This window comes from Colobus angolensis, unplaced genomic scaffold (assembly GCF_000951035.1).
Source record: "Colobus angolensis palliatus isolate OR3802 unplaced genomic scaffold, Cang.pa_1.0 Scaffold178, whole genome shotgun sequence".
NCBI classification, from domain to species: domain Eukaryota; kingdom Metazoa; phylum Chordata; class Mammalia; order Primates; family Cercopithecidae; genus Colobus; species Colobus angolensis.
Window position 1 is genome coordinate 365,121 of NW_012114910.1, and position 24,867 is coordinate 389,987.

General features: G+C 35.8%; 1 protein-coding gene across 1 annotated transcript in view; it reads left to right on the plus strand.

Moving 5' to 3' along the window:
* CDH8 (cadherin 8, type 2) overlaps positions 1 to 24,867 on the plus strand; it is a 387,613-nt gene that overhangs the window by 184,672 nt on the left and 178,074 nt on the right. Inside the window, exon 4 of the mRNA XM_011938783.1 lies at positions 800 to 919. Within this exon, the coding sequence (XP_011794173.1) occupies positions 800 to 919 (120 nt within the window). The remainder of the gene's footprint in view (positions 1 to 799; positions 920 to 24,867) is intronic.

Below are 24,867 nucleotides of genomic sequence, written 5' to 3' on the forward strand. Positions count from 1 at the left end.
GTGCGATGTGGTGCTGAGAAGAATGTATATTCTGTTGATTTGGGGTGGAGAGTTCTATAGATGTCTATCAGGTCTGCTTGGTGCAGAGATGAGTTTGCTTTAACTGAAATTTCTTCCCTGTTTCCTACAGGGTAAAGTCAATGCTCCCAATCTTGGCATTAAAATTCCCCTATATTTTAATATATATACTCCATAACAGGCAAACTGTATATACTCAATTGTTGAATGAATGAATAAAAAATAGTTTTGAAAAAAAGATTATGATTCTTTTATCCATTATGCCTAATTATGTAAGCAAGATGATTAGTTGGTGGTTCAGAGCTAATTTGGTATTCTGAATAATTAGATGGGATAAAATATTCTTTTGATATTTCTGTACAGCTTTTTTTCAGCAGCCAATTTTTCCAGGTATGTTTAGTTGTACTTTTGTAAGATGTAAATGTGACATGGTATATTATATTATTAACCTTATATTTCCTATTCCTTTGTTAGGATTCCTTTGCATGTTCCCCAAGCCCACATGCTCCTAATACTTATCTTTAAAATGAAAGCTACAAAGGAATCTTAAATAATACAGATACTAAAAGTATCTTTATATAATACTCCAGGACTCTTTCTTTTAAAAGACTTAGATATAGTTGAAGTCATGACAGAGCAGTTCATCTTCATCTTTTTAAAAAAATTTCTTTTCCTTTTATTCCCTACACATGGATTTCTGTATAAAATACTTGACAAAATGTAGCTCTTGGCAAAGGACAATGTGTTAATTATTATCTTTTTTCTTTCTCTTTTTTATTAGGTACGTCTGTCACTAACGTCACTGCGACCGACGCCGATGACCCAGTTTATGGAAACAGTGCAAAGCTGGTTTATAGTATATTGGAAGGGCAGCCTTATTTTTCCATTGAGCCTGAAACAGGTTTGTGGCCTAAATTTCAAATTATATTTCCCATGTTTTTGCTTCAGGGAGACACTTTTCTTGGGATTTGGATTATGAAATATTATGTCTAAGTATTTCGCTGCCTACATCAATAATATTTGAATATGCAATGTGAGGTACATGGTGAGCCCTGAATCATTTTGATGCTGATCACGACAAATCACAGAGCATTTGTAGGATATCACCTATTTAACACACGGTCTGACACCATTTTTCATCCTGGAATAAAGGGAAGAATGTGCTTATATATCAGACAAACTTAACTAGTAGATTTAAGTAAAAATTCGGTTGCTTATTGGCTGTGTGATACTTGAAAAGTATCTAAGTTGCAATTTGCACATCTGTAAAATGGGTATGGAACGTACTACATAATATTGTGGTGAAGATCAGATACAACAATGAATACCAAACACATAGTGCATGGCATGTGGTAGTCATTCAGTGCCCTTTAGATAATATTACATTTGCTACCAGATTCCTCCTTGTAAAACACAATGCTTATATCTATCCACCAGAGCTTGTATGAAGATATTGTTATGGTCAATATTAAATCCAGCTAATACCCTGTGATCTGGTGGCACGGGTCTTATAAGCCATGAAGTAAGGTATCAAAGAAACAAACAAACAGCCTTTTTAAAGCAGACTTAAAAAAATAGCTTTATAAAAATAAGTTTTTCATAAATGAAGATACATGTTTTTAATTGTTAAATTATCAGTATATTAAGAGATCAAATGTGTTTTGTCTGACTTGTAAATCCCATGAGGTTTTGTAGCACATTTAAAAACTATTATTAAGAACAATTATTGTTTAAAAAGCAATACCTTTTTTGTGTCTTCTTCTGTATCCGGTGGTATTATAAATGGGGTCTTTTTGTTCACCATTCCCAATGCAAAATAGACACTGATCCAGAAAATACCTATTGAACAGTTACCATGTGCCAGGCACTGGACTAAGTATAGGGAGAAAAAAAATCACAAAGGCTAATTTCAGTCTACAGGTATCTCACAATCCATTTCAAAAGACAGATTTTTTTCCACCATAAATAAAGTTAGCATGGTAATGTCATTTAAATAATTTATTTCTTAGGAAGAAATTAGTAGGAGGTATAATAAAAGCCCGCTACTAAGTGAGAGGATTTGGACAATTTTAAGTCTCAGTGGTATAGATTGCTGTTTGTTTAATTAATTGTTGTCAGCAACATTTAATATTTACATTTTTACTCAGCATAATGTGTGTCTATATCAACACAAACTCATTTTAGTTTTATCACTTCCAATCTGGCAGATATCAAAATTGTCTGATTTATATTTTAGAAAGTTTATTTGGCACTATAGTGGATAATGTAATGGAGAGAAATGACACTTGAAGAATTCACATAATCCTTTATTCATAAATGTTGAGTAAATGAAGTTGAGGTTTTTAAGTAAGGTAGACACAATGCAAATAAAAATAGAAATTAAATTCAATAATCAATAAAAGTCAGACTAAGTTCTTTGGATGAAACATAAATATGTATGAGTGGAATGTAAACATTTTTGGGCAAATGTCTGCAAAATTATGCTTGAGTGTGTTCAAATGAAAGCAGAAAGTGTCAGTTGTCCCTAAGAATCTAAATTAGAGTCTACCTTTGAGGACCTCTCTCTTTAAAAAAAAATAAATAGAGTCTGATGCAAGTGTGTGTGTGTTTTAAAGGAGGATATGCAAACTATGCAGATACGGATTAAGGACATTGCCGAACGTGTTTTATTAGAAAAATAAGAAAAAAAGAGGCAATGGCTGTGAACATCTGGAGTTTAAATTCTGTAAGCATGTGGAGAGCAAATACCCTTTGTGGTGACCAAAAGATGTGTATTAGTTGGGTCCTTTGGAAAATAGAAGCGGAGACAGAGATAGGAGTGCCAATGGCTTATTAGGGATCTATGACTGTGAAAAATGAAAGAGGTATGAAGCCGATTTGGGCATGGAAGTTCCTCTTATCAAATGCAGATCTTCTACCCATGCAATGAAAGAGGAGAAAAAGCAGTATAAGGCAATGTAGATCTGACAGCATCTTGGCCAAACCAATGGGATCCCTGGAGCAAAGATTACTCTTAAAAGGAGTCCCGTGTTGCACATAAATGGCCAGGCTTTAATAAACTCACCATGCTCAGTCATTGGTTGCGATGTACCTGGGCACAGCAGGGTCTTGGCTTGGATCCTGAGGTCAATCCTAAAGGTACTTCAGCCGCAGGGTCTCAGATAACTGCATGCAAATCCTTAAATTAATCTTTGGCAGGAAAATCCAAGCAGTGGGTTTCTGTGCCTTCCACAGTGTGTGTGTGTGTATATATGTGTGCTTGTGTGTGTGTGCGTGCATACATATATACATATATACATGCATATACACACATGGGTATATACATATATGCACATGTATATGAATATGTGTGTATATACACACATACATGTATATACAGATATACATGTATATATAAATATATACATATATTTATGTATATATACAGGTGTATATATATACATATGTATATGTGTATATATACACGTATGTGTACATGAAGAAAACAACTTTTGATTCTACAAATTTAGCAAATGTGATGTTAAAAACTATAATATGCAGGAATAGCAAGTACTTGGTGAATAAACTAATAGTGGGAATAGTAACATATACATTGATTTTTAAAATGCATGCTATGGATCAAGAACATTAAGAATGTCTACTAATTTTGACCCAAGAATCTGAATTCTAGTAAAAGAAAGAAAATGTCATGGATGAGCAGACTCGTTACCTAAGACTCACACATCTCTGTGAGTGCCTGACAAGATGGTTCTTTACATGATAGGTCTGTATGTTACTTAAGGAAGTGACCCAGCATAGACGGGTTGGAAAATGTTGGCTGAATACCATTACACATCACCACATACGTGGGACCAACCTTTAGTTCCTTTTTACACCAGGATTCTGGCATACTATCAAGGGTCAATCTGTAGCTAAAATGATCAGTATTGTGACAGTGAACACTCCCTCACCAGTTTACATAAGGTACTCATATTCATACTCTTTATAAAGAAGATTGCCCATTGACCACTGTCAGCTCATCTTTGATGTTATCATGTTTTCAATAACAAAAAATAAACCAAGGCATGAGACAATAAATCTTGTATGTATCTTGTTTTATTCATGTCAAGAATGCCAAAAACAGAACTCTGGAATTTGGAACAGATAAGTTCTCCTCTCCCCTTGCTTGTTACATTTCACTTCATGGAATTATTTTCTGTTGCCATAACATATCAGAGAGAGCTTCTTCTGTTGTTTCAGCTATCAGCTTAAGAGCACAGAGAGATATGCCGTGTGTTCTTTATTTTCTTCTTTGAGCTTTAACAAAATCAGGGTTATCTTGTTTATTGACTTGTTTATATTTTTAAAGTTAATTACCATGCTAGAGTGCCAGGTCTAGGAAAGAATGGGCATTGTATGATTTGTTGATTTTGCAAATCTATGCATCCCTATGCATAGGTGTCTGGCACCTAGAAGTCCTTCAGTAAGTAGTGAAGGATGGAATAAGGGAAAGAGGGAAGGAAGGAAGGAGGGAGGGAAGGAAGGAAGGAAGGAAGGAAACAAGGAAGGGCAGAGTCAGGGAGAGCTGGAGGAAGGGAAGGCAGGGAAGGATGTGCAAAAGAAGCGGGAAGGATAAAGGGAAGGAGGAAGAAAGTGCAAATTAATAGAAAGAGAAAACTTGCCACAATTCGTACAGAAGATGTAAGAGGAAACCGTCTAGGGACTAGAGCTCGGTATCCGGTCTATGCTTCTATCTGTTTCTCTGATGGAAAGAACACCATATTAATCTCAGGTATGATTGTTTTGTTTGAAATTCATTTAGGACTAATATTCATGCTTTTTCCAAATCTCATACTATGTTTTAAGTGTCTAGGCAACACAGTGCTATTCTAGTACTTGCAAAAATGAGCCTTGAGACCATAATAAACTCCTGCTTAGATTTGCTTCTAGATCACACAAGGAGATAGAAAGGTTCTGGGACCACTAAACAAAGAAGAAATGGTTATTAGTATATCTTCCTATTCCAGAGGTCACTGTGATGGTACTACTACTGCTGCTACTAATAACAGCAACAATAGAAAGCCAAATCATAGTGTGTATACAGTCTTTTAAGTTCGACAAAACACTAAACCAAACTGTGGAGTGAAGAATTTCTGTCTCCATTTTGCAAATGACTGAACTGTGTTTCAGAGAGAATGAAGTAAAATGTCTTTCTCACCTTTAGATAAATTCCTCTGTCAAATCATAACAGGAAGACTAAAAACAACAGAACAAGAACCTTATTTATTGAACTCTTACTATGTTTTTACCATTGTGCTAGCTGGGTTTGCATACATTAGTGAATTTAATTCAATTTTTTCCACACAATATTTAGAGGTAGGTATTAGTGTCATCTCACTTTTAATGATGAGAGAACCGAGTTTGACTTGCTATGTTTCTTTCCCAAGGTATTTGAAGCAGGATTCAGGGTGAATCTGCCTGATCCCATACCTCAATTTTTGACGTTCTTACTTGCTCCCACTTAACTTCCAAGCAGTAGAGCTCATACCAGGGAATGACATTGGTTTGAAAAGAGACCTAAAGTACTTGGCAGCAGGTTCAGACCTACTCTATCCATAGGCATAGGAGGCAGTGTAGCATCAGAGAAAATGGAAGGTAGTAGTAATTGTAAAATGAATTGTCATTCTTGTGAATAGTTTTTATTATGGTTCTTCAAAAGGCTTAAAATAGTTTATTTTTATTCTAAAAATGTTTTTTTTTTCCCCTCCCTGCCACCCCCAATACCATATGTTTGCTTGTAATATTTTGGGCACAGACAAGGAGAAGTGTGGCATTTATTTAAAAGGCACTAATTTGAGGACAGCAGTGAGAAAACAGTTGCAGTCCATCCTAGGTGACTGAAGATGGAAAGTCTAAATAAAATGTAAGGCAAGTGAATAATAAATGCTTAATTATCTAAAGAGACCAGGGTAAAGTTTCAGAACAGTCTAAACTTTGCTCCAGGCAAGAGACAGTATGAAAAATGACCTGCTTAAAAATAAACTAAGTTAATTCATTGACCTTTTTTTTTTTTTTTGAAACTCAGACCATAGTTCTTCATTGGATACAAATAACATTTCTCTCTGTGGAACCTTTAAAAATGAGCTAAGTGAGAAATACTCCTTGGGAAAAAAAATCCATGTAATGAATGGTTCTTTCTTAGAAAAATCAAGGTAATACATGGAGTCTTCATGGAATGCCTTCATGGAATTGAGTCCTTTTTGTGCCTTCTGAGTCAAAATGATAAATTGCTTACACACAGGGCCTCCTTTTAATCAGGATTGCATAGATTATAATTTCCACTGCCAAGAGGACTGGCTAAAGAACTTGATTGGTGAAGACATTTGAGAAGGGGTAGGTACTGAGATAAACTCAGGCAGATGAACAATGCTGGGATATACATTTATAGGTGGGAATGTCTTCATATTTCACATTATTCAATACTTAGTCAATATCTGCATGTGCCATGTTGTAGGCACTAAGATTGAAATGCTGTGTATGATAAATACTACATATAATATAGGGTTCATGACATAGGGTTGAAGGACAATGCCAACTTAGCGAACATGTATGAAGACCAAGAAAGTATTTTTTAGAGTAGTGATAACAGAGAATGTGTCCTGAGAAACTAATGGTAGTTTACGAAATGAAAATGTGGGGTAAGGGGAGCTATTAAATAAGGTCTTATGGCATGAGGAAATCAAAGGGCTGTGTGCTCGGGGGGAAAGATAAATTGGTGATCAGGGTGATATTGAGAAATTAAATAGTTTTCACTTCCTCAATTGTATTAGAAGATTTTACTTGAATAATTTTTCAATAGATAATAAACTTGATCTGCAGTTTAGAAATTCAAACCTAACTAATTTCTGTCTGACTTTGGATGTGTGCTGTCACTTCTTGTGACTTAAGTACCCAATTTTTATTTTTCTTTTATTTTATTATTATTTTTTGTCCCCTCCTAGTCTTATGTTGAAATGTGACCTCCAATGTTGGAAGTGAGGCCTAGTGAGAGGTATTTGGGTCTTGGGGCAGATCCCTTATGAATGATTTGGTGCTCTCCCCTCAGTAATGAGTGAATTCTCATTCTATTAGTTCATGCGAGAGCTGGTTGTTTAAAGGAGCCTGGTACCTCCCTCTCTCTTTCTTGCTCCCTCTCTTGCCAAGTGACATGCCTTGTTCCTCCTTCACCTTCTGCCATGAGTAAAAGCTTCCTCACCAGAAGCCGAGCAGATGCTGTATCATGCTTGTAGAGCTTGTAGAGCCATGAGTCAAATAAGCCTCTTTTCTTTATAAATTACCCAGTCTCAGGTATTCCTTTATAGCAACACAAAATAGACTAACACAGTAGATAAGTCCATCTGTACATAATTCTTCATTACCCAATTTTTAAAAGCACTGATACTAACACTGTCTTCTAATCATTCATGATATTGAAAAAATATATGTCCCATCTTTTGCTTTTGATCTTCACAAATTAAGGATATCATTAATATCATTACTTTTGCTATTTTTGTTTGTGTTTAATGAAACAAAATGTGATATTTGTGATAGGACATTTTCACTTAGAAGAACCAAAAGCTTTTGCATTGGTGACAGGTAGAAAAGTCCTTCGGCTGTGTTCCACGCAAGCCACCTGTTTTCACTAAAACTGCTGGATTTGGAGTTGAAAGTTTGAAAGGCAGGAGTGACATGCAGTGGAGGGAAGTTTCTTGACCATTGCTGGGAGACTTACATCAAAGGGGACCTAGAACCACTTTCCATGCCAAGTGCTGATTGAAAGATGAGGTATCTCTACCAATCCCACAGCTGATTCACTTTACAAAAATCACACACCCCCTTCAAATTATGCCCTCTCGTGAAGTGGGAAGCCAGGAGTGGAGAGGCACAAGGGTGGCTACTTCTGTTACATGTGGAGTCCCTTTTCAGCCTCTTGGCATAGCACAGGAGTTCTCCCTGTAAATATTAGGCACAAGGCCAGTAGACAGGAGGACTTGGGAGGAAGCCAAAGAGTGGCTTTTGTCACCTGTGGGGTTTCCTTCTAATGTACTCTTCATCCAATTTCCTCTTTTTTTTTTTTTTTTTAACACAGTAATGGGCATAGATTTCTATATTTTTGGAGTAAGAAGACAGGCGGGAGATAGGGCTTTCAGACACACACCACACACACATACACACATCCTCAGCAGCTAAAGAGAAGGAGAATAATATCTTATGATTCTATTATTGTTTTAGGTCAAAAGAGAGTATGGAGAAAGACACTTGCCTTTATTATGTTCTTTACATTTCAGATAGAAGAATCAATATTACAATAAAAATTGTAGCCAGCAACAAACTGTGCTTGCAGCCAGTGTCTCCAGTGTCTTTTCTTGTGCTCTTAGTTCATCCCTATGTCAAGTAAAGTAGCTATTTTAACATATCTTATTAAAGATGAAGACTATGAGGATCTTTGAGGTGAAATGATATGGCCAATGCCAAACAGGTGTCAAACTCTTGGCACATATAGTTTATAATAAATATTTGTTGGGCAAATTAATGAATTAATATGTTGAAGAATGAATAATGAGAATCTAAAGTGACTAATTTTACTTGTACCTAACTTTACATCTCATTGGTTTGTCTGAAATGCCCAAAATAAATGATGATAATCATGGTGACAAAATGTAATTTTAAGTTTCTAATAGGTGTCTGCTCAAAATATACAGATGTATACCCCCAACAAATGTCATCCTTCTCCAGTTTTTATGTCTTATTTCATAGTTAAGAGGACAGCTAGCTGTACACACACAATGACTTAACAATCATTTATTTTCCCATTTGGTGTCTTCTGTGGGAGATATAATATATGAACTAGGGGCTGAGGTTATACTAATTGTTTTACGATTATTGAAATAATCCCCCCCAAGCACATAGAACAGTTAAATATACTTGGGTAAGCTTGAAGTGGTATGACGGTCGTGTTACTTGCACCTTTGGACAAATCATTTTTTAAGTTCACAAGGAGCTTTCTGATGCTGATCATAGCTAGAGTCAAGGAAATGTCTCTTTGGAGAAACCAAGTTCTGCATATGTGCATGCTGGATAGCAAGACTGTGAACTACACAGCCACCTCAGTATGTAACACCTGATGTCACCCTGGGATGCGTTGGGATGGGTTTAGGTGGAAGCAAAAGCAAAAATTTATTCCCCAGTGGCATTCGTCCAATGTGAACACAACGGGTAGGATCAGGAATTTTTCTCAGCTTGCTGTGTATCATGTCCTTGCAGCATTAAATTGTATATTTGATTCCTATAGTGATGTCCTTTTTGACCTTGGAAATCTAGCTCTGAGTTTCATATGACTAGTTCAAAATGATTTGGTGAAGAACAACAAAGGTTTGTTTTCATTAATTTTATAGGAAAAGATGTTTATCTAAGGGCATCAAAGATTAACCAATATCCAAGAGACGTTAATTTGTAATAACTTCTTATACGCTAAAACTGTGTGTGTGTGTGTGTCTGTGTGTGTGTGCGTGTAGGATAGATGATAGATATAGACAGACAGATAGATAGATTGATTGAATGATAGATATAGACAGTAATCTTTTATGTTTATTGTTGTAGTTCCCTCCCTCCCATTCCTATAACCTAACTGCATCCTGAGCACTTAAGACTACACTGAATATATTGCTTCAGAAATCTCCAGTGCTCAATAATTGCTTTAAATGTTATGGCAAAAGTAACTTTAGGTGTAACTCCCAAAGAGAAGGATTATCTGATACTTTTGTTGAACAGAGAGTTAAACATCATACGTCTCCACCCACCTCCCATAATTAGTTAATTTTATATATTAATTGCATATATATATATAAAAAGATTGGGAGATTAGAGAAGGGAGTTAATTAACCTTGGCGACCATTTTTCTTTAAGCCAGAGTTAGTCTCTCAGGCATGAGTAGGAATCCACTTAAGAGGGCGGAGGTAGAAGGAAGAGGCAAATACTCAATTTGTTTCCTCACAAAGTCAAATTTCAGAAACGTCCCTATGAAATAATTTTCTCTGGACTAAAACATGAGGCCATAATTTCTCTTTTTGTGCCAAAAATATTGTTTTTGTGTTTTTTAAAAAGAGTTTGTGCCATATAGACAGGGATAGTTCGTGTGAAATGTAACTATCTCTCTGTGCATTGTAGGGCTTAGCACCAGGCCCACCTCATGATAGTTGTTCAAATAATATGTCTAAATGAGCAAACAAACATAGACAGTTAAATCGAGAATGAACATGGTTAGAAAATGGGCTTTTCAGAAGGATTTTGATGTGTTCAATTTCAGATCCCAGGAGATGCTGGATTTCAAAAATGGATGCTTCCTAAAAACTTAGAATATATCTTTTATCATATTCAATATATGCCAGCATCTGATGATTAGGGAACAGTAGCTATGAGATTGTTGATAACAGACCAGGAACATAAAGATGTGCCTGTAAGTTCTGCATAGGACTAGCTCATAACATGTCACCAGTGTGTTCTCTTTAGATGTTTTGTGTCTCTTCTTCCCTTCTAGAAGCAATGACTTCTCATTTATGACAGTGGAATGCAACTCTTGAGTATCCCAGTCTGTTTTATTCTGTTCCAAAAATTAAGGGGAAGGTAGTTACCATTTATTGATCACAAATTTTGGGCCATTCCAATAATTTTCTTAGTAACTATGTGAAGTGGGTGTTATGGTCCTTACTTTGCACGTAAGGAAATAAAACCTCTGGGCAAATTAATTTCTGAGAAGTACTCAGGTAGTAAACTTCAGAGCTGGGTTTTCTGACCACATCTGTCGCATTTCCACCTCTGCTGAATTAGGCTTCCTATATGCAAATGTAGAGGAATCCAGACAAAGGAAAAGAGGACAGGTACTCTAAACACCTTCATGCTCTCATTTAGATTTTTTTTTAAATTTTCAATTAAGTGAATTATTTTCAATTAAGTGAATAGATACTTATTAATCATCTCCACTCTCAGGGACAAGATGTGTGGGGTAGAAATACATTTGACCTGATGGAGCTTAAAGAACTGGAGAGATGCCATCATAAAAAGTTATGCCAAAATTATACTAATTGGATATTTTCTTGCTTATTGTCCAAAGTGCCATAAAGGAAACATATAAGGCAATAAGATCATTAATTTGTTATTATTTCAATGATTTTATGAAAAGAAAGTGGAAAATTAACAGAACATTCTTGAATTAACAGTATCATTAATTTCAATTAATCTGGATATGGATGATTCAGGAATGTTGGGTACAGGAGTTCAAATTGGAGTCACTTACAAAGAATATTCAGTCTCAAGGGAATCAGTCCTTCGTTCCTTAAAAAGCTGTGAGACTTTCCACTTGGAGTAAAACTCTAATTTAAAAGTAATTTTGAATTTAAGTACTGATCTGTAGGCTTGCTGTTTTTCCCTTTACAGTTAGAAAATTGCATGGTTATAATACAAAAATAAATAAATTTTATACACATTCTTTTAAAATAGATATTTGCAGAATAAGTCGATTTTTGAAACTCCTATGGATCTGGTACTATGTTTCAAATAAGTGAAAAAGACACAGTTTTTGAGCTCTCATGGGCAGAAAGTAAAGCGCATATGGCTATATAAATAAAAGAAAGGAGAAGCTAGAAAAGTGATTTAAGGACTATCCTAGAGTCATTTTACAATTTGTGATGATGTGTAATTTGCCATTCAGAATCTTGTGTGATAGTTTTATTATGAGCTAGGCAGTTTTATATCACCATGAGGATCAGAAATTTGGAATTTAGTAAATTAGAGATTATAGTGTTCAGAAGGTTAACAGGGTTGAACTGGTTGGTGAATGCAAGCATAGCTATAATTAGATAGTTTTTTTTTTTTTATGTATCTGTAGGGTTTCTTTAAAGGTAGTTTTCATGTGCGGTAAAGTTTTATTGTGTGTGACAGAGCACTATTGGAACTTTCCTTCCATTCCATTAACTTTAATATTGTTGCTGTGGTATTATCTATCTTAGAAGCCACCTTTGCACTCTGACCCCTGAGGATCTTTAAAGACAGAAATTGAGATTGCCTAATTGTGCTGTTTATGAACAAATGCATTCATGAGCTATAAATGAAAATAATAATAAATAACTGTGTTTACAAAGTGAAACAAACAGCAGATTTTATTTTCTTGCTTTCACTCTCAGCAGAGTATAAATTAGCAATCCCAGACACCAACTGTAATAATAGAAAAGACTTACTATGTGTCAGGGGACAGTAGAGCTGGTGAAAACATTTAGTAATTGAAGTAGCTGGGAATGAAACTTGCTAGACTTTAGTTTTTCCTTTGCCAAATGGAGTCAAGGAAAGAAGTGACCCCATACAGTTCTTACACAATTAACGTTGCTCTCTGTATGACTTTAGTCAATTCATTTGAGTTTAAATCTGACTTGATATCAAAGTGGCATTCTTAACAACAAGGTTTTGCCAACTTTACAAAGTCATACTTTTAAAGTCTTTCCCTTATGGCATAACTGTACAAGATTGTTATTGATCAGATATCGATAAACTGATTATTGATGTGCTACAGGTTGTGTGCTTTTTCTCACTATAAGTAACTTTCCTTAGTTATCCTGTAGTAGTTAGAAGAAAGGAACCCACCCTGATCCATCACGTTTCATTTTCTATCCACGAGTTATACTAAATTGCAATAATCAAATACTAGAATCATCATAATGAAATCTATTCTGAGATCACATCATTTTCTATAACATTGGAAAACAGACTTGGAGAAAGTGCATTTAAAAATGGGAATTGTCTTATTTATATTTCACATGAACTCTAAAGTAATGTGATTCCTATGCCCTGGAAAAGGGTTACTGAGGACTGTCATCTAAAGTAACTGAAAAATTGGCTGAAGGAAACAAGCCAAACAAATGCTCTGTTTTACATATAAACTTTAAAAAACAAAACAAAACAAAAAAAACAAAGCTGCGCCTCTGAGCGGTCACTGTTTCTGAGAGAGAGAGGATTCAAGTCTGAAGCAATGTGGTTTGGAATTTCAAGGGAGACAACTTGGTATGTAAGGTTCTGAATGTGAACTTTGGAGTCACAGTTAGGTTTCACTTCTCTCCCTAACATTTCCTAGTTGCATGACCTTGAACACGATGTTCCGTATCCCTGAGATTCCATTTCTCTATCTCTAAGGATGCATGATCACAGCTCCTTTCCAGAGCATCTTATAGGGTTCAAGTTGAGATATTCAAAGCACTCCATACGTGATTTCCACTCAGCTACTTGAGTTCCTTTCCTGCCAAAGTGAGAAATTTCACTGAAGGGCATTAGCCAAATATTACTGTCTTGAATCCCGCATCTCTCAATTCTGAGTCACATTGTAACTGAAAATTGTTGGTAACATAAGACATTGACTTGAAAACGATTTAGGGTGGAAAATTGAGTCTTGTTTACATTTAATACACAAAACAAATACCAGCCTTATTATCTTGGTGGAGCAGCCCTAGAGTATAAAGTACAGGACCAGAGGGTCCAGGCTGTGGGTTCAGACCCACAGCAGCTGAAAGAAAGTGTCATTTTAGAGCCACCCTTTAGCCCATCCACCTCCAGTAGGTCCTGGTTTCTGAACATTTGCTACACCACGTATGGTTGTTACTTTGACAAAGGGCTGTTTTCTACTGTGCTGACTGCCAACACCTGTCTCTGAGTCAATTTGTCTCATTTTTCCATGCAATCATTTCAGTAAATGTCAAGGTGCTGAATTTTCACATGTGCAAATATTTATGTAAGAGCGAGAATAAGCACAACAGTAATTTGATCCTAAGGTATTCAGAATGTTTCATAGTCATAAATTAATGACACCACCTAGCTCCCTGTTAAGTAGGGCAGTACTGCTCTGGCTCTTAAGCATTCTGTAGCCAGAATTTTCTATCTTAGAGGTGGAGAGGCAGGAAAAGTCAGCTCTAATCCTCTATGCATCTTCAGAAGAGGTCTGAAGGGAGTCACTATTTGTATATGTTTGTTTTCATATAGAATTTCTGTCTTCGTCTATTGTGTGCTTCTGTGACAGAATACCACAGACTGGATAATTTATAATAAACAGAAGTTTATTTGTTCACAGTTCTGGAGGCTGGGAAGTCCAAGATCTAGGTGGCAGCATCTGGTGAGGGCCTTGTTGCTGCTTAAGACATCAGTTGGCAAAGGGGTGAAGGGAGGGCAAGAGGGAGAGACAAAATAGGGCCAAACTCATCTTTTTATAAACAACCAATTCCTGTGATAATGGCATTTATTCTTTCCTGGGAGCAGAGACCTCATGGTCTAATCACCTCCTAAATGTCCTAATTCTTAATACTGTTACAATGGCATCTAAATTTCAACATGAGTTGAAGAGGGAGCAAACATTAAAACCATAAAAATTTTTGGCTGGATGCGGTGGCTCACGCCTGTAATCCCAGCACTTTGGGAGGCCAAGGTGGGCAGATGACGAGGTCAGGAGATCAAGACCATCCTGGCTAACATGGTGAAACCTGTCTCTACTAAAAATAAAAAAAAAAAGGCTGAGGCAGGAGAATGGTGTGAACCTGGGAGGCATCTCTTGCAGTGAGCCGAGATCATGCCACTGCACTCCAGCCTGGGCAACAGAGCAAAACTCCGTCTCCAAAAATAAATAAATAAATAAATAAATAAATAAATAAATAAATAAATAAAAATAAAAATAAAGTAAATATTTCTTTATTTTTTGATGGGGCACCTTCTTTTTAAATTTTTATTTTCTTCTTATTATTTAAAATTTCATGGGTACATATAGTAGGTGGGTATATTTATTGGATATATGAGGCATTTTGATACAGGCATGTAAGTAAAATAAGCACATCATGGAGAATGGGGTATCCATCCCCTCAAGCATTTATTCTTTGAGTTACAAACAATCTACTTACACTCTTTATTTTAAAATGTACAATTAAGTTATTATTATTGATTATAGTCACTCTATTGTACTATCAAATAGTAGGTCTTACTTATTTTTTCAACTTATTTTCTAGACATTAACAATCCCCACTCCCTCCCCAGCCCCTCACTACCTTTCCCAGCCTCTGGTAACCATTATGTTCATGGGTTCAATTGTTTTGATTTGTAGATTCCACAAATAAGTGAGAACATGTGATGTTTGTCTTTCTGTGCCTGGCTTATTTCACTTAACATAGTTACATCTATGTCTTTGCCAATGACAGGATCTCATTCTTTTTTTATGACTGAATAGTGAGCTATTGGTGGAAATGTAAATTAGTGCAACCCCTGTGGAGAACAGTTTGGAGGTTTCTCAAACAACTAAAAACTGAGCTACCATCTGACCCAGCTATCCTACTGCTGGGTATATTCCCAAAAGAAAGGAAATAAGTATATTGAAGGAATATTAGCACTCCTATGTTTGTTGGAGCACTAGTTACAATAGCTAAAATTTGGAAGCAATGTAAGTGTTCATTAATAGACGAATGGACAAAGAAAGTGTAGTGGATATACACGATGGAGTACTCAGCCATAGCAATTTTTTTCCCCCTGTAACTGATGGACTACATTATTTTATTTTATTTTATTTAAATTTATTTCTTTTATTTTTTCTTTTCTATTTTCTTTATTTTTTAAAAAATGTTATTTGATTTTATGTTAAGTTCTGGGATACATGTGCAAGACATGCAGGTTTGTTGCATAGGTAAATGTGTGCCATAGTGGTTTGCTGCATCTATCAACCCATCACCAAGGTATTAAGCTCCATGTGCATTAGCTATTTATCCTGATGCTCTCCCTCCCTCCAATCCCTGACGGACCCCAGTGTGTTTTGTTTCCCTCCCTGTGTCTATGTGTTCTCATTGTTCAGCTCCTACTTATCAGTGAGAACATGCAGTATTTGGTTTTCTGTTCCTGAGTCAGTTTGCTGAGGTTGATGTCTTCCAGCTCCATCCATGTCCCTGTCAAGGACATGATCTTGTTCCTTTTAGCCGTAGCAATTTATTACAAGCTCATAAAGGAAAAAAAGTGTTCATGCATTGAGCCATTGAAAAATATTTAGAAATACTAAGAGACTATTATGTGCCAGGTATTGTTCTAGGGGCTGGGTAAGCAACAATAAACAACAACAAAAAATCAATTAGTTTATTGTCTGTCTGCTCCCACTAGAATACACATGGACAAAGACTTCAATGGTTGGGTCGGGAAGAATAGGAGTGCCAACAGAGATTGGTTATTATTTTGTAAATGTTGGTCAGGGTTGGCTCATTAATGATTTGACGTTTGAGGAGAGGTATTACAATACTGTATTTACCAAGGAGGACAGGATCAGGGAGATGAAGTGACTTGCTGATAGTCACACTGTCTATGATGTGTGCCCGGGATATAATAGCTGTTGGGATTCTAAGTTTAGGACTGATCTTTTGCAATGCGGAAAGATGAAAATCACTTTTATCTAGTCTTATGGTATTTATCAAAGTGCTCCGGGGAGTAAACAAGGCATTAGTCATATATTTTAGTGTGGGAAGATGGGGCAGGAATACCTTTATAGAAAAGAGAATGCTCAAAGCCGTGGCAAATTTTGACAAAGAGGGGCAGGCAAGGTAGATGCAAAAATTAAGAACAAAAGCACATCTAGAAAACAAATTTGGTGTGATGATTGTTATAACAGAGTGAAGCAAGACGCAATAGCAAGGTCCAAAATGGGAGGGGAGAAATTTGCCTTTTAGCAGCAGTTGCTCACACTTGCCTTATCATTTGAACTGTGAGCTATTTCAGGTCTAGAGAACTATACCTCATCTGTCTTTATATCTCCAACCCTTAGTGCCTATCTCATTAAAAGTGCTCTCTCCATGGCCATTAATTGGAATCACATTATCTAGCCTTATGCAAAGTTGGGGAATTAAGGAGGGTGGAAGGTGACAACATGACTTCACTTCTCTTTCCCTGCCATGGGGCGCTAAGAAATCAGAGTTAAGTTTGGAGTATTTGACAGAGGTAGCACAAGTATGAAAAACCATTATGAAAGAAAGCTTAATTCATTTATCATCTGTCTGATTTACTCACCTAACATTTCTTTGGATACTAAGTCCACTCACAGTCAAAATGGAAACCTAGAATTCCTTCATCATATCAGATCATTTGCATACATGAAGATCTTCAGGCTTATTTTGTATTTTCCTCTAAATATATAAAACAAATACAATAAAACTACGTTCACACGTTGGGAATATGAAATAATAAGACAAGCAGCTATGGGAACAATGGCTGATTGATAGGTTCAGAAAGAATCAACAACATCCTCTTATCTTTGGAACCCTTTGGAGCCATCACATGGCAACGATTCCCAGCAAAAGAGAAACGAAAAAAAAAAAAGTTAAAGATCTTGATAATCATCAGTAAAATCTGCCTGTCTATGACACAATATATTTTGATGTGTTCTATGGGATCTCAGGAAATGTATTTTTTCAGTGAGGATGGACAAAGAATTACACTATTGCTTAAGGGGAGAGCTATTTTAATTAAAGTTAGAATATTCTAGATTCCAACATCATTTACTAGCATTGTGACCTGGAGTAAGTCACTTATTATGCTGTACTTTCAAGAAGCAGGAAAAGTATATATTTCAGACAACTTTATATGAATTTCCTGATTTAATCCCTTGATCATTTTAGTGACAAAAGATTAGTGTTTTTCATTTAACAAGTCAGGGACTTCATGATGAGAAAGGATTAGTGACTTATTCAAAGTTACCCAAAACATAAATGTCAGATTTGAAGACACATTTATGCTTTTGTTCTAGCCCACAATTGTTTTGTCTGCATACAGTGATTTTTTCTTTTATTTGTTGAACTCATATGCACGTATATAGGTTACTTCTAGAGATGGTATTTTGTTCAGCATTACACGGCATAAAATGTCACGTGCTAGTAATAGCTGCAAGTTTCTCAGAAATCAATCAGGGACTTGCATTCTTTGTGTTGTAAGAAGCACAAAAACAGAAAACATAAACAGATAAACCTCAGGTTCTGTAATTACCATGAACAATGAAGAGTTTGAGGGAACCAGTCTTTTATCAACAGTGGGTATCTTTGCTGCAGAGAATCTTATGAAGACCCCCCCCCCAACCCACCAAGCCTAAAGCTTGACACATAGGAGGTAATCAGTGAGTGTTTATTGAGTTGAATTCAAGGAAGCAGACAGTTAGGAAAGGTGGAGCTTCAATATCCACTTATTCATGCGTTCACATGCCAAATATGTTTTCCTATAATGTGTATCTTCCCTTAGATTCATTGGAACAAAAACATTCAAAGAAAGGGCACACACTGCAAGGAGGCAATGGAGAATGAGAAGAGACTGATAAGAATCAGGAAGTGTAAGGCAAGGGAGAGTCATATAATCTTTAAAAATCTAGAGAAAGATAAATAAGATTACCTATTTGTTATAGAGTTAATTTTAATATAAAGAACAAAAAGCACAAGCCACTTAATGTATTTGGAGAAACACTGCAGTGATGTATTTTGACAGCTGTCACTAAGGGTACAATAGACCTGTAACAACCTGCTCTTACTAACCCTCTGTTTAGTAACTCTCTATTAACTGGAGCATCAACCTCACTTTCTGTTCTAAGTGTTTTTTGCCTCCAGCTTCCCTGCAAGGAAGGTCAGATTCAGCCTCTTGTTTATACAGATCTAATTATCTCTGTCCTAGAGGGACATAGAGATCTATTCCCCTCTGCTTGCCTCTTTATCTTGGGACATAATCACACCTAGATTGCAAGTTTCCCAAACAGCCTGAGCTAAGTGTAGTTAAAATGTGGTCTGTGTGCATAAGGACCACTAGTAATGAATAGCTCCTGCAGATTACACATATTTGTCTTATTTTGTCTGCAAATATCACTCTCTCTGTTTTATAAAGGGAAAGGCTGGAACCAGAAAGCCAATACATTGTGGTGACTGTTTGCTGTGTTTCATACACCTGTGCAACTTGCAGTATAGTCCCCTGCCTCCACACTTAGAATGTAGAGATTATGAAGCCAGCTTTCTTCTCTGTCTTTTTCACTGTATCCTTAGTGTCTGAAACAGTGTTTGATATGCAGCAGGTGCCTGATAAACACTTATGGAATGATGGACTCATTCCTTCTCAGTGGCTAAGTATGTCCATCCCGCTTCTTTTCCTTAATCCGTATAAAATAGAACCCAAGATTTTATGTGCCACCCACCCTCTTAGGTGTAGGAATGGGAGCTGAAAAGTGTTGACTACATGAGTACAAATACATTCTTTTGGAAAATATAAAAACATAAAGAAAAAATGCAAAATGAGAACCGGTGATTATAAGCAAAGGGGAAAATGAGGTGCAATGTTGAGCCAACAGCTCATGCTATGTCTTGCACAGACAGTGATCTGCTGAAGCAGGAATCCTGCAGCAGCATTGTCTGAGAAGAGGCATAAGGGGAGGAGGAGGAGGAGGGAAATTCTATTTTCAGAGATAAATGTGAGGAAAGAGGCAAGTCACTGCACTGGGAAGAAAGAGAGCCTGCACCCCCAAAGAAGAATGTAGGAGGATTTCAAAAACAGAACTTGTGGAATGCAACAAAAGGGTCAAGGAGGGTATTGGCTTGAAAGGAACAAAAGGAGTGGTGAGAAGATTATCCAGGGTTAGTTGTGAGATCTGTGTCCTTTGAATTACTGTGAAAGAATCAAGTCGTCAGAATTTTAAGTGCCTCTAGCATGTAACTCCACTCAGTACTTGAACACCTTTCACTTTTGTGTATCTCAGTGTTTTATAGGCCTCTTTGGCTGACAAAGAAAAACCAGGAGAAGCATGACAGTGGTAGAAAGCCCTGGAAAGTGTATATATATATACACACTTATATATATATATATATCAGTCTAGCTTCTGAGTCCTACTTTGAGGGGAATTTAGACAAGTCATCAGTCTATGTTCGATGGTCCTTGTGACTGCTACCGTAATTAAATGAAGACACTCCCTCCCTGGTCAAAGATCTCTCATTGAAATAGTTGTGTTTTTCTGCCCTGTTTTAAAGCAATGGAAGCAATTATTCTCCCTGTCTGTACAGCTTTGTGCAGTCAGAGTTATGCAATTACACCAACAATGCAGTCTTAAGGGTTGTAGTAGTAGTAGTTATTGTTGTTGTCATCCTAGTATTGATCAGCTAATTATTATTTTATATTATTATCGACTAAATAGTTTTTAATGTGTTTATCTTTAATAATCATCTTTTAAAAATATTTTTGAGTAAGCACTGTCTTCATATAGCAGAAGAAAACTCAGGGACTCAGAGAGGTTAAGAAAATTGCCCAGGCTGTTTACAGCAACCAGAAGTGAAAAAGCAATAAATCCAACCCATTGTGTCATATCAAACCTGGGCTCCTAAAACACTACTTGTATTACTTGTGTGTAGTGGTAGGCCGTGGTCAGTATGATATGCCATGATTGATCATGTCTGATTGCTCAATCAGATATACTATGTCTGATACACATAGTATACCAGTCATATATACTATGATCAATCAGACATACTATGTCTGATTGATATCTAGGCCTTTAAAGCATGACAGACATTAGGACCGCATTAACATTTGGGGATAACATTAATGCAATTAAAATTTGTTTTGAGTACCTATTATACTCTGCAGATGATGTCAGGTACCATTTTATAAGTCTCAGGTAGGTATTTCTATGTCTGTTTTGTGGATGAGGAGACTGAGGTTCTAAGAATTGAAAATTGTCACTAAATTGTATTTAGATTCAGGTCTGAATTCTGGCTCCATTTCTTAGTAGGTAACTCCAGGACCAGTGCCCCATTCTCTCTACAACTGTGCTCTTCTCTTCTGCTTAAGTTCTGAATTGCTAGGAGAAAGCCTCCAATTTTGTAGTGACTTTCACTTTGCTTTTTTAAACCACCCATACTTATTATATGTATAATTAGTTATTGGAATTATGGCTTAAGGAAAGAATAGTGCCATCATGTTCTTCACAGAAATAATTCCACTTGATTGAAGAGTCTCTGGAAATGTTTTCATTTAGGAAAAAAGAAATTTCACCTTAATTCTGAATAGGAATAATTGGAAGTATTTCAATATAACTCTAAATTGGCAATTTAGGTAGCATCAGTCATTGGCTAGCCATATGTTGGTACTTGAAATGGTGGCCTACGTAGAATTATTTAACAGGGAATCCAAGAGCTACAGAAGTAGCTGTCTATACAAAGTCACTATGCATGTTGGGAGTAAAAATATAGAGATGGGATATAATAGTTAATTCACTTGCAGGGATTTCATATGTTATTCCATATGGATATGGATATAGAGATGACTGCGATCTACACAGGGGGATAATTAAGAAGTTGTAGTTTTTTTAGTCTAAGAATATGCTACATTATAAAACAGGAAATTCACATGTAAGGAAGTAATTTTTACACATTCAGATAGTGGAATGATCCTCAGCGGTCTGATTTAAAGCTTTCAAGCCTGCTGTTCTATAGCAACAATTTCCAAGCATAAATAGGGCAGGGAATATAGATGTTAATATATAAAACCTATATGACAGAGCCATGACTGTCAAACAGACTCATATTAAGATGCTGGGATAACATAGAAGGTGATTGTTGGACAAATATCTTACTAAGCATTCTGCAGAGATATTTTTTGGCAAAGGAGAGAGTATATTATTTTCTACATTCTTTTTATCAGACATGAAGTTTCTAGGCAAATTAAAAAATATTTTATAATTAAGATTCTAAAGACCAAGATTTGGACCCCACAGCTGCAGGCCGTGGGACCTTGTCCAAGACCTTTCTCATTGCCAGGTCATATTCTGAATTCCTAACATTCATGTGATAATATATTTTCCCCTGTGGAAAATGAATTGTTTTCCTATCAACTCTTATAGGAGAATTTGCATGTCATAACTATATATGTGCCAAGAGAAATAAATAACTATGAAACTTCAAAAATAGCAAGTAACACCAGAGCATCATTCATTGATAAAGCATGTATATCAAAGAAATTGTTTTTTCATGAATTCATCCCCAAGTAATTATATTCATGAAATATTTCTAGGATACATAGCTCATCAGCACCACCCTTTTTTGAGCATTCCTGAGAATATATTTAGAACACTGCTCTACCAATTTATATTGAGACATTTAATTAATACTTCAAATGTCAATTATGGAATGAATAAAATATCTACAGAGACAATGAGAACCCCTGTGTTCTTCAGTCTATAAAACACACACACCTCACTAGCATTAACTGTGGTGCTATGTCCTTCTTCTGGCAAACCAGCATAACCTCAAGATATGACTCAGGCTATGATGGAATGAAGTAGCCCTTGAGCCTTAAAGCAGTAAAACTTGAAGTCAAATACTGCCACACACACACCCACCCTCCCACCAGACACATACACTTAGTGGCTCTGTGATTGTGTGACAATATCTGGATGTCTCCAGTCCCTGGAGACATGGCAATTACTAATAGTTTTCAAGTGGTTGCATGCTCCAAGGCTGAGGCCCTGAACCAACAAGCTTCAATTACCATGTTTTTCTCTTTCTTCTTCCACCTTCATTCTCCCCTATCCTCTCTTTTTCTGTTGTAGTATTTTCATCCCTCTTACATTTGTTGAATAACCTATTATGTGCCAGGGATTACATTAGGTTCTGGGCATACAAGGATAATTATGACATGGCTTTCATACCCATTAATTTGCTAGCAGGATAGGTTGAAATAGAGGAGGTGGTGAAATGGAAAGAAACATAAAAACAAATGCTATGGAGAAGTTTCTAGCAAAGGTGCATACAATCGAAAGGAAGAGAGCCATTAGTCCTACTTGGGAAGACTTCTTGGCAGCTGAAACATCAGAGCTGGGACTGAAAGGATGCATAGAATTTTAAGAGGTCTAGGAAAAGAGTAAGGGTGTTCTAGACTGTATTATCCACACAAAATTGTGGAGGAATCAAAGTATATGGCAAATCCAAAGAAAGGGAAGTGCTTGGAAAATCAAAGGCATATGCTGTGTAGACTGCTATAGTAAAAGATGTTTGGGGACAAGTCAAGTAAAGATTTGAATAAGAGAAAAATCACTTTGTTACCTGGAAATCACTGTGGAAGCATTACTTTTTTGAAACTGGTGAGAGCTGTTCACATCTTGTAGTAGATTTTCTGAATATAAACTTTGTTTCTAATTTTAAAAATAGCATAAATATTTGCTGATTATCATAACCACTGAATTAATACCTAAATTTCATTTGACATCTGTATATATGTATGGTTGTATACATTTATAAAACCTAAGTAGAAAACATGCAGGTATTTATATACGTATGAATCTATATATCATATATGAACATATATGTTTATACAAAGAAATACAAAATTTATCTACACTTATATGTATATATTTACAGCTATAAGCATGCATATGTATATGTGTATGTTTATAAAATATATATCCTGTGTGTATATATATTATATATAATGTAGAAAATAAAACATTTGCCTTTTTACTTATCATGTAATAATACCAAACAATAATACTGAGTCTAAACTCTTGATTGCAATTAGTAACATTTTTTGTATGAGATCAGTGAGCCTCTGGGAATTTCAGTGACCTGCCCAAGATCACATGGCTGGTAATAGTTCTACAAAAATAATTTCTCTTCTAGCTAACTCCAGAGCCCATTCTCTAAGCACAAATCTGTGTTTGTTATAGACAGTTGAGAAATATGGGAGGGACACTTCCAGTGCCTGCACTAAAACATATCAAGCTATCTTTGGGTGTATTTATTTCCAAGGTTTTATATGCACAATATAATGCAGGCTAATCATGACATATATAATTTAAAATAATATTAAAAATTATTATAGTGTACTCATTTATAATAGGCTCTTTATAACTGTTTTTAATGTCTGCTTAATATTGTATGCCTTTGATCTCTATAACCTTAACCACTACCTTAATATTTTTCTTGTTATTATTTAAACTGCTTTTCTTTTAAAAAAATATTGTACAGAAAAGTGAACATCTAAAACTAAAAATATGAGTAACCAGGAGAAAATAAAATTTATGATTTTCTTAGAACAAGTTCTTAGTTTAAAAAGTACTGGTCAAAATGTGTAAACAAGCTTTCGATTGCTGATTCGCTTGATAAGTTGTATTTCCAAATGGGCTGTTATATTTTAAAAAAGCACGAGAAATGTGTAAGAGGCGATACAGTTTCTCCAAATTCAGGCCACTCTATCTATATGTCTATTTATCTGTCTATCTCTCTATTTCTCTGTCTCTTTATTTCTCTATCTATCTATCTATCTATCTATCTATCTATCTATCATCTATCTATCTTATCTATCTATCTATCTTCCTCTATAATATCTCCCTTATCTATCTAAATCATAAATTATTAGTCACAAAGAAAGGGAAATGCTGTTTTCTTTTAGCCTTATGGAGGCCGAATTATTTTCTAATGTGTTTATCTAAGTGTTGCATTTTTTCCTTTGCAGTATATCTGTGCAAGTTTGACATTGTTGTGATTCTGTTATTCAGTGGTAAGGTGGGCGTGTGTGGAAGTATGTCTGGTTGTAAATACTTTATTCTTCATAACTGGTAGCATGTAGTATAAATCACATAGCTAGCAGAAAGTATGGGTGCAGTACATGACCCCCCACTTATAAAAGAATTGTCTCTTATAACCTTTCATCACTTAACCTCATAAGTGAAAGACCCCTTTTCACAGATAATAAAATGATAATTGCATATTGAATTGGAAAGGGTTTTTGGGGATAACAAAGCTAGTGGTTTCATAACTAGGATAATGT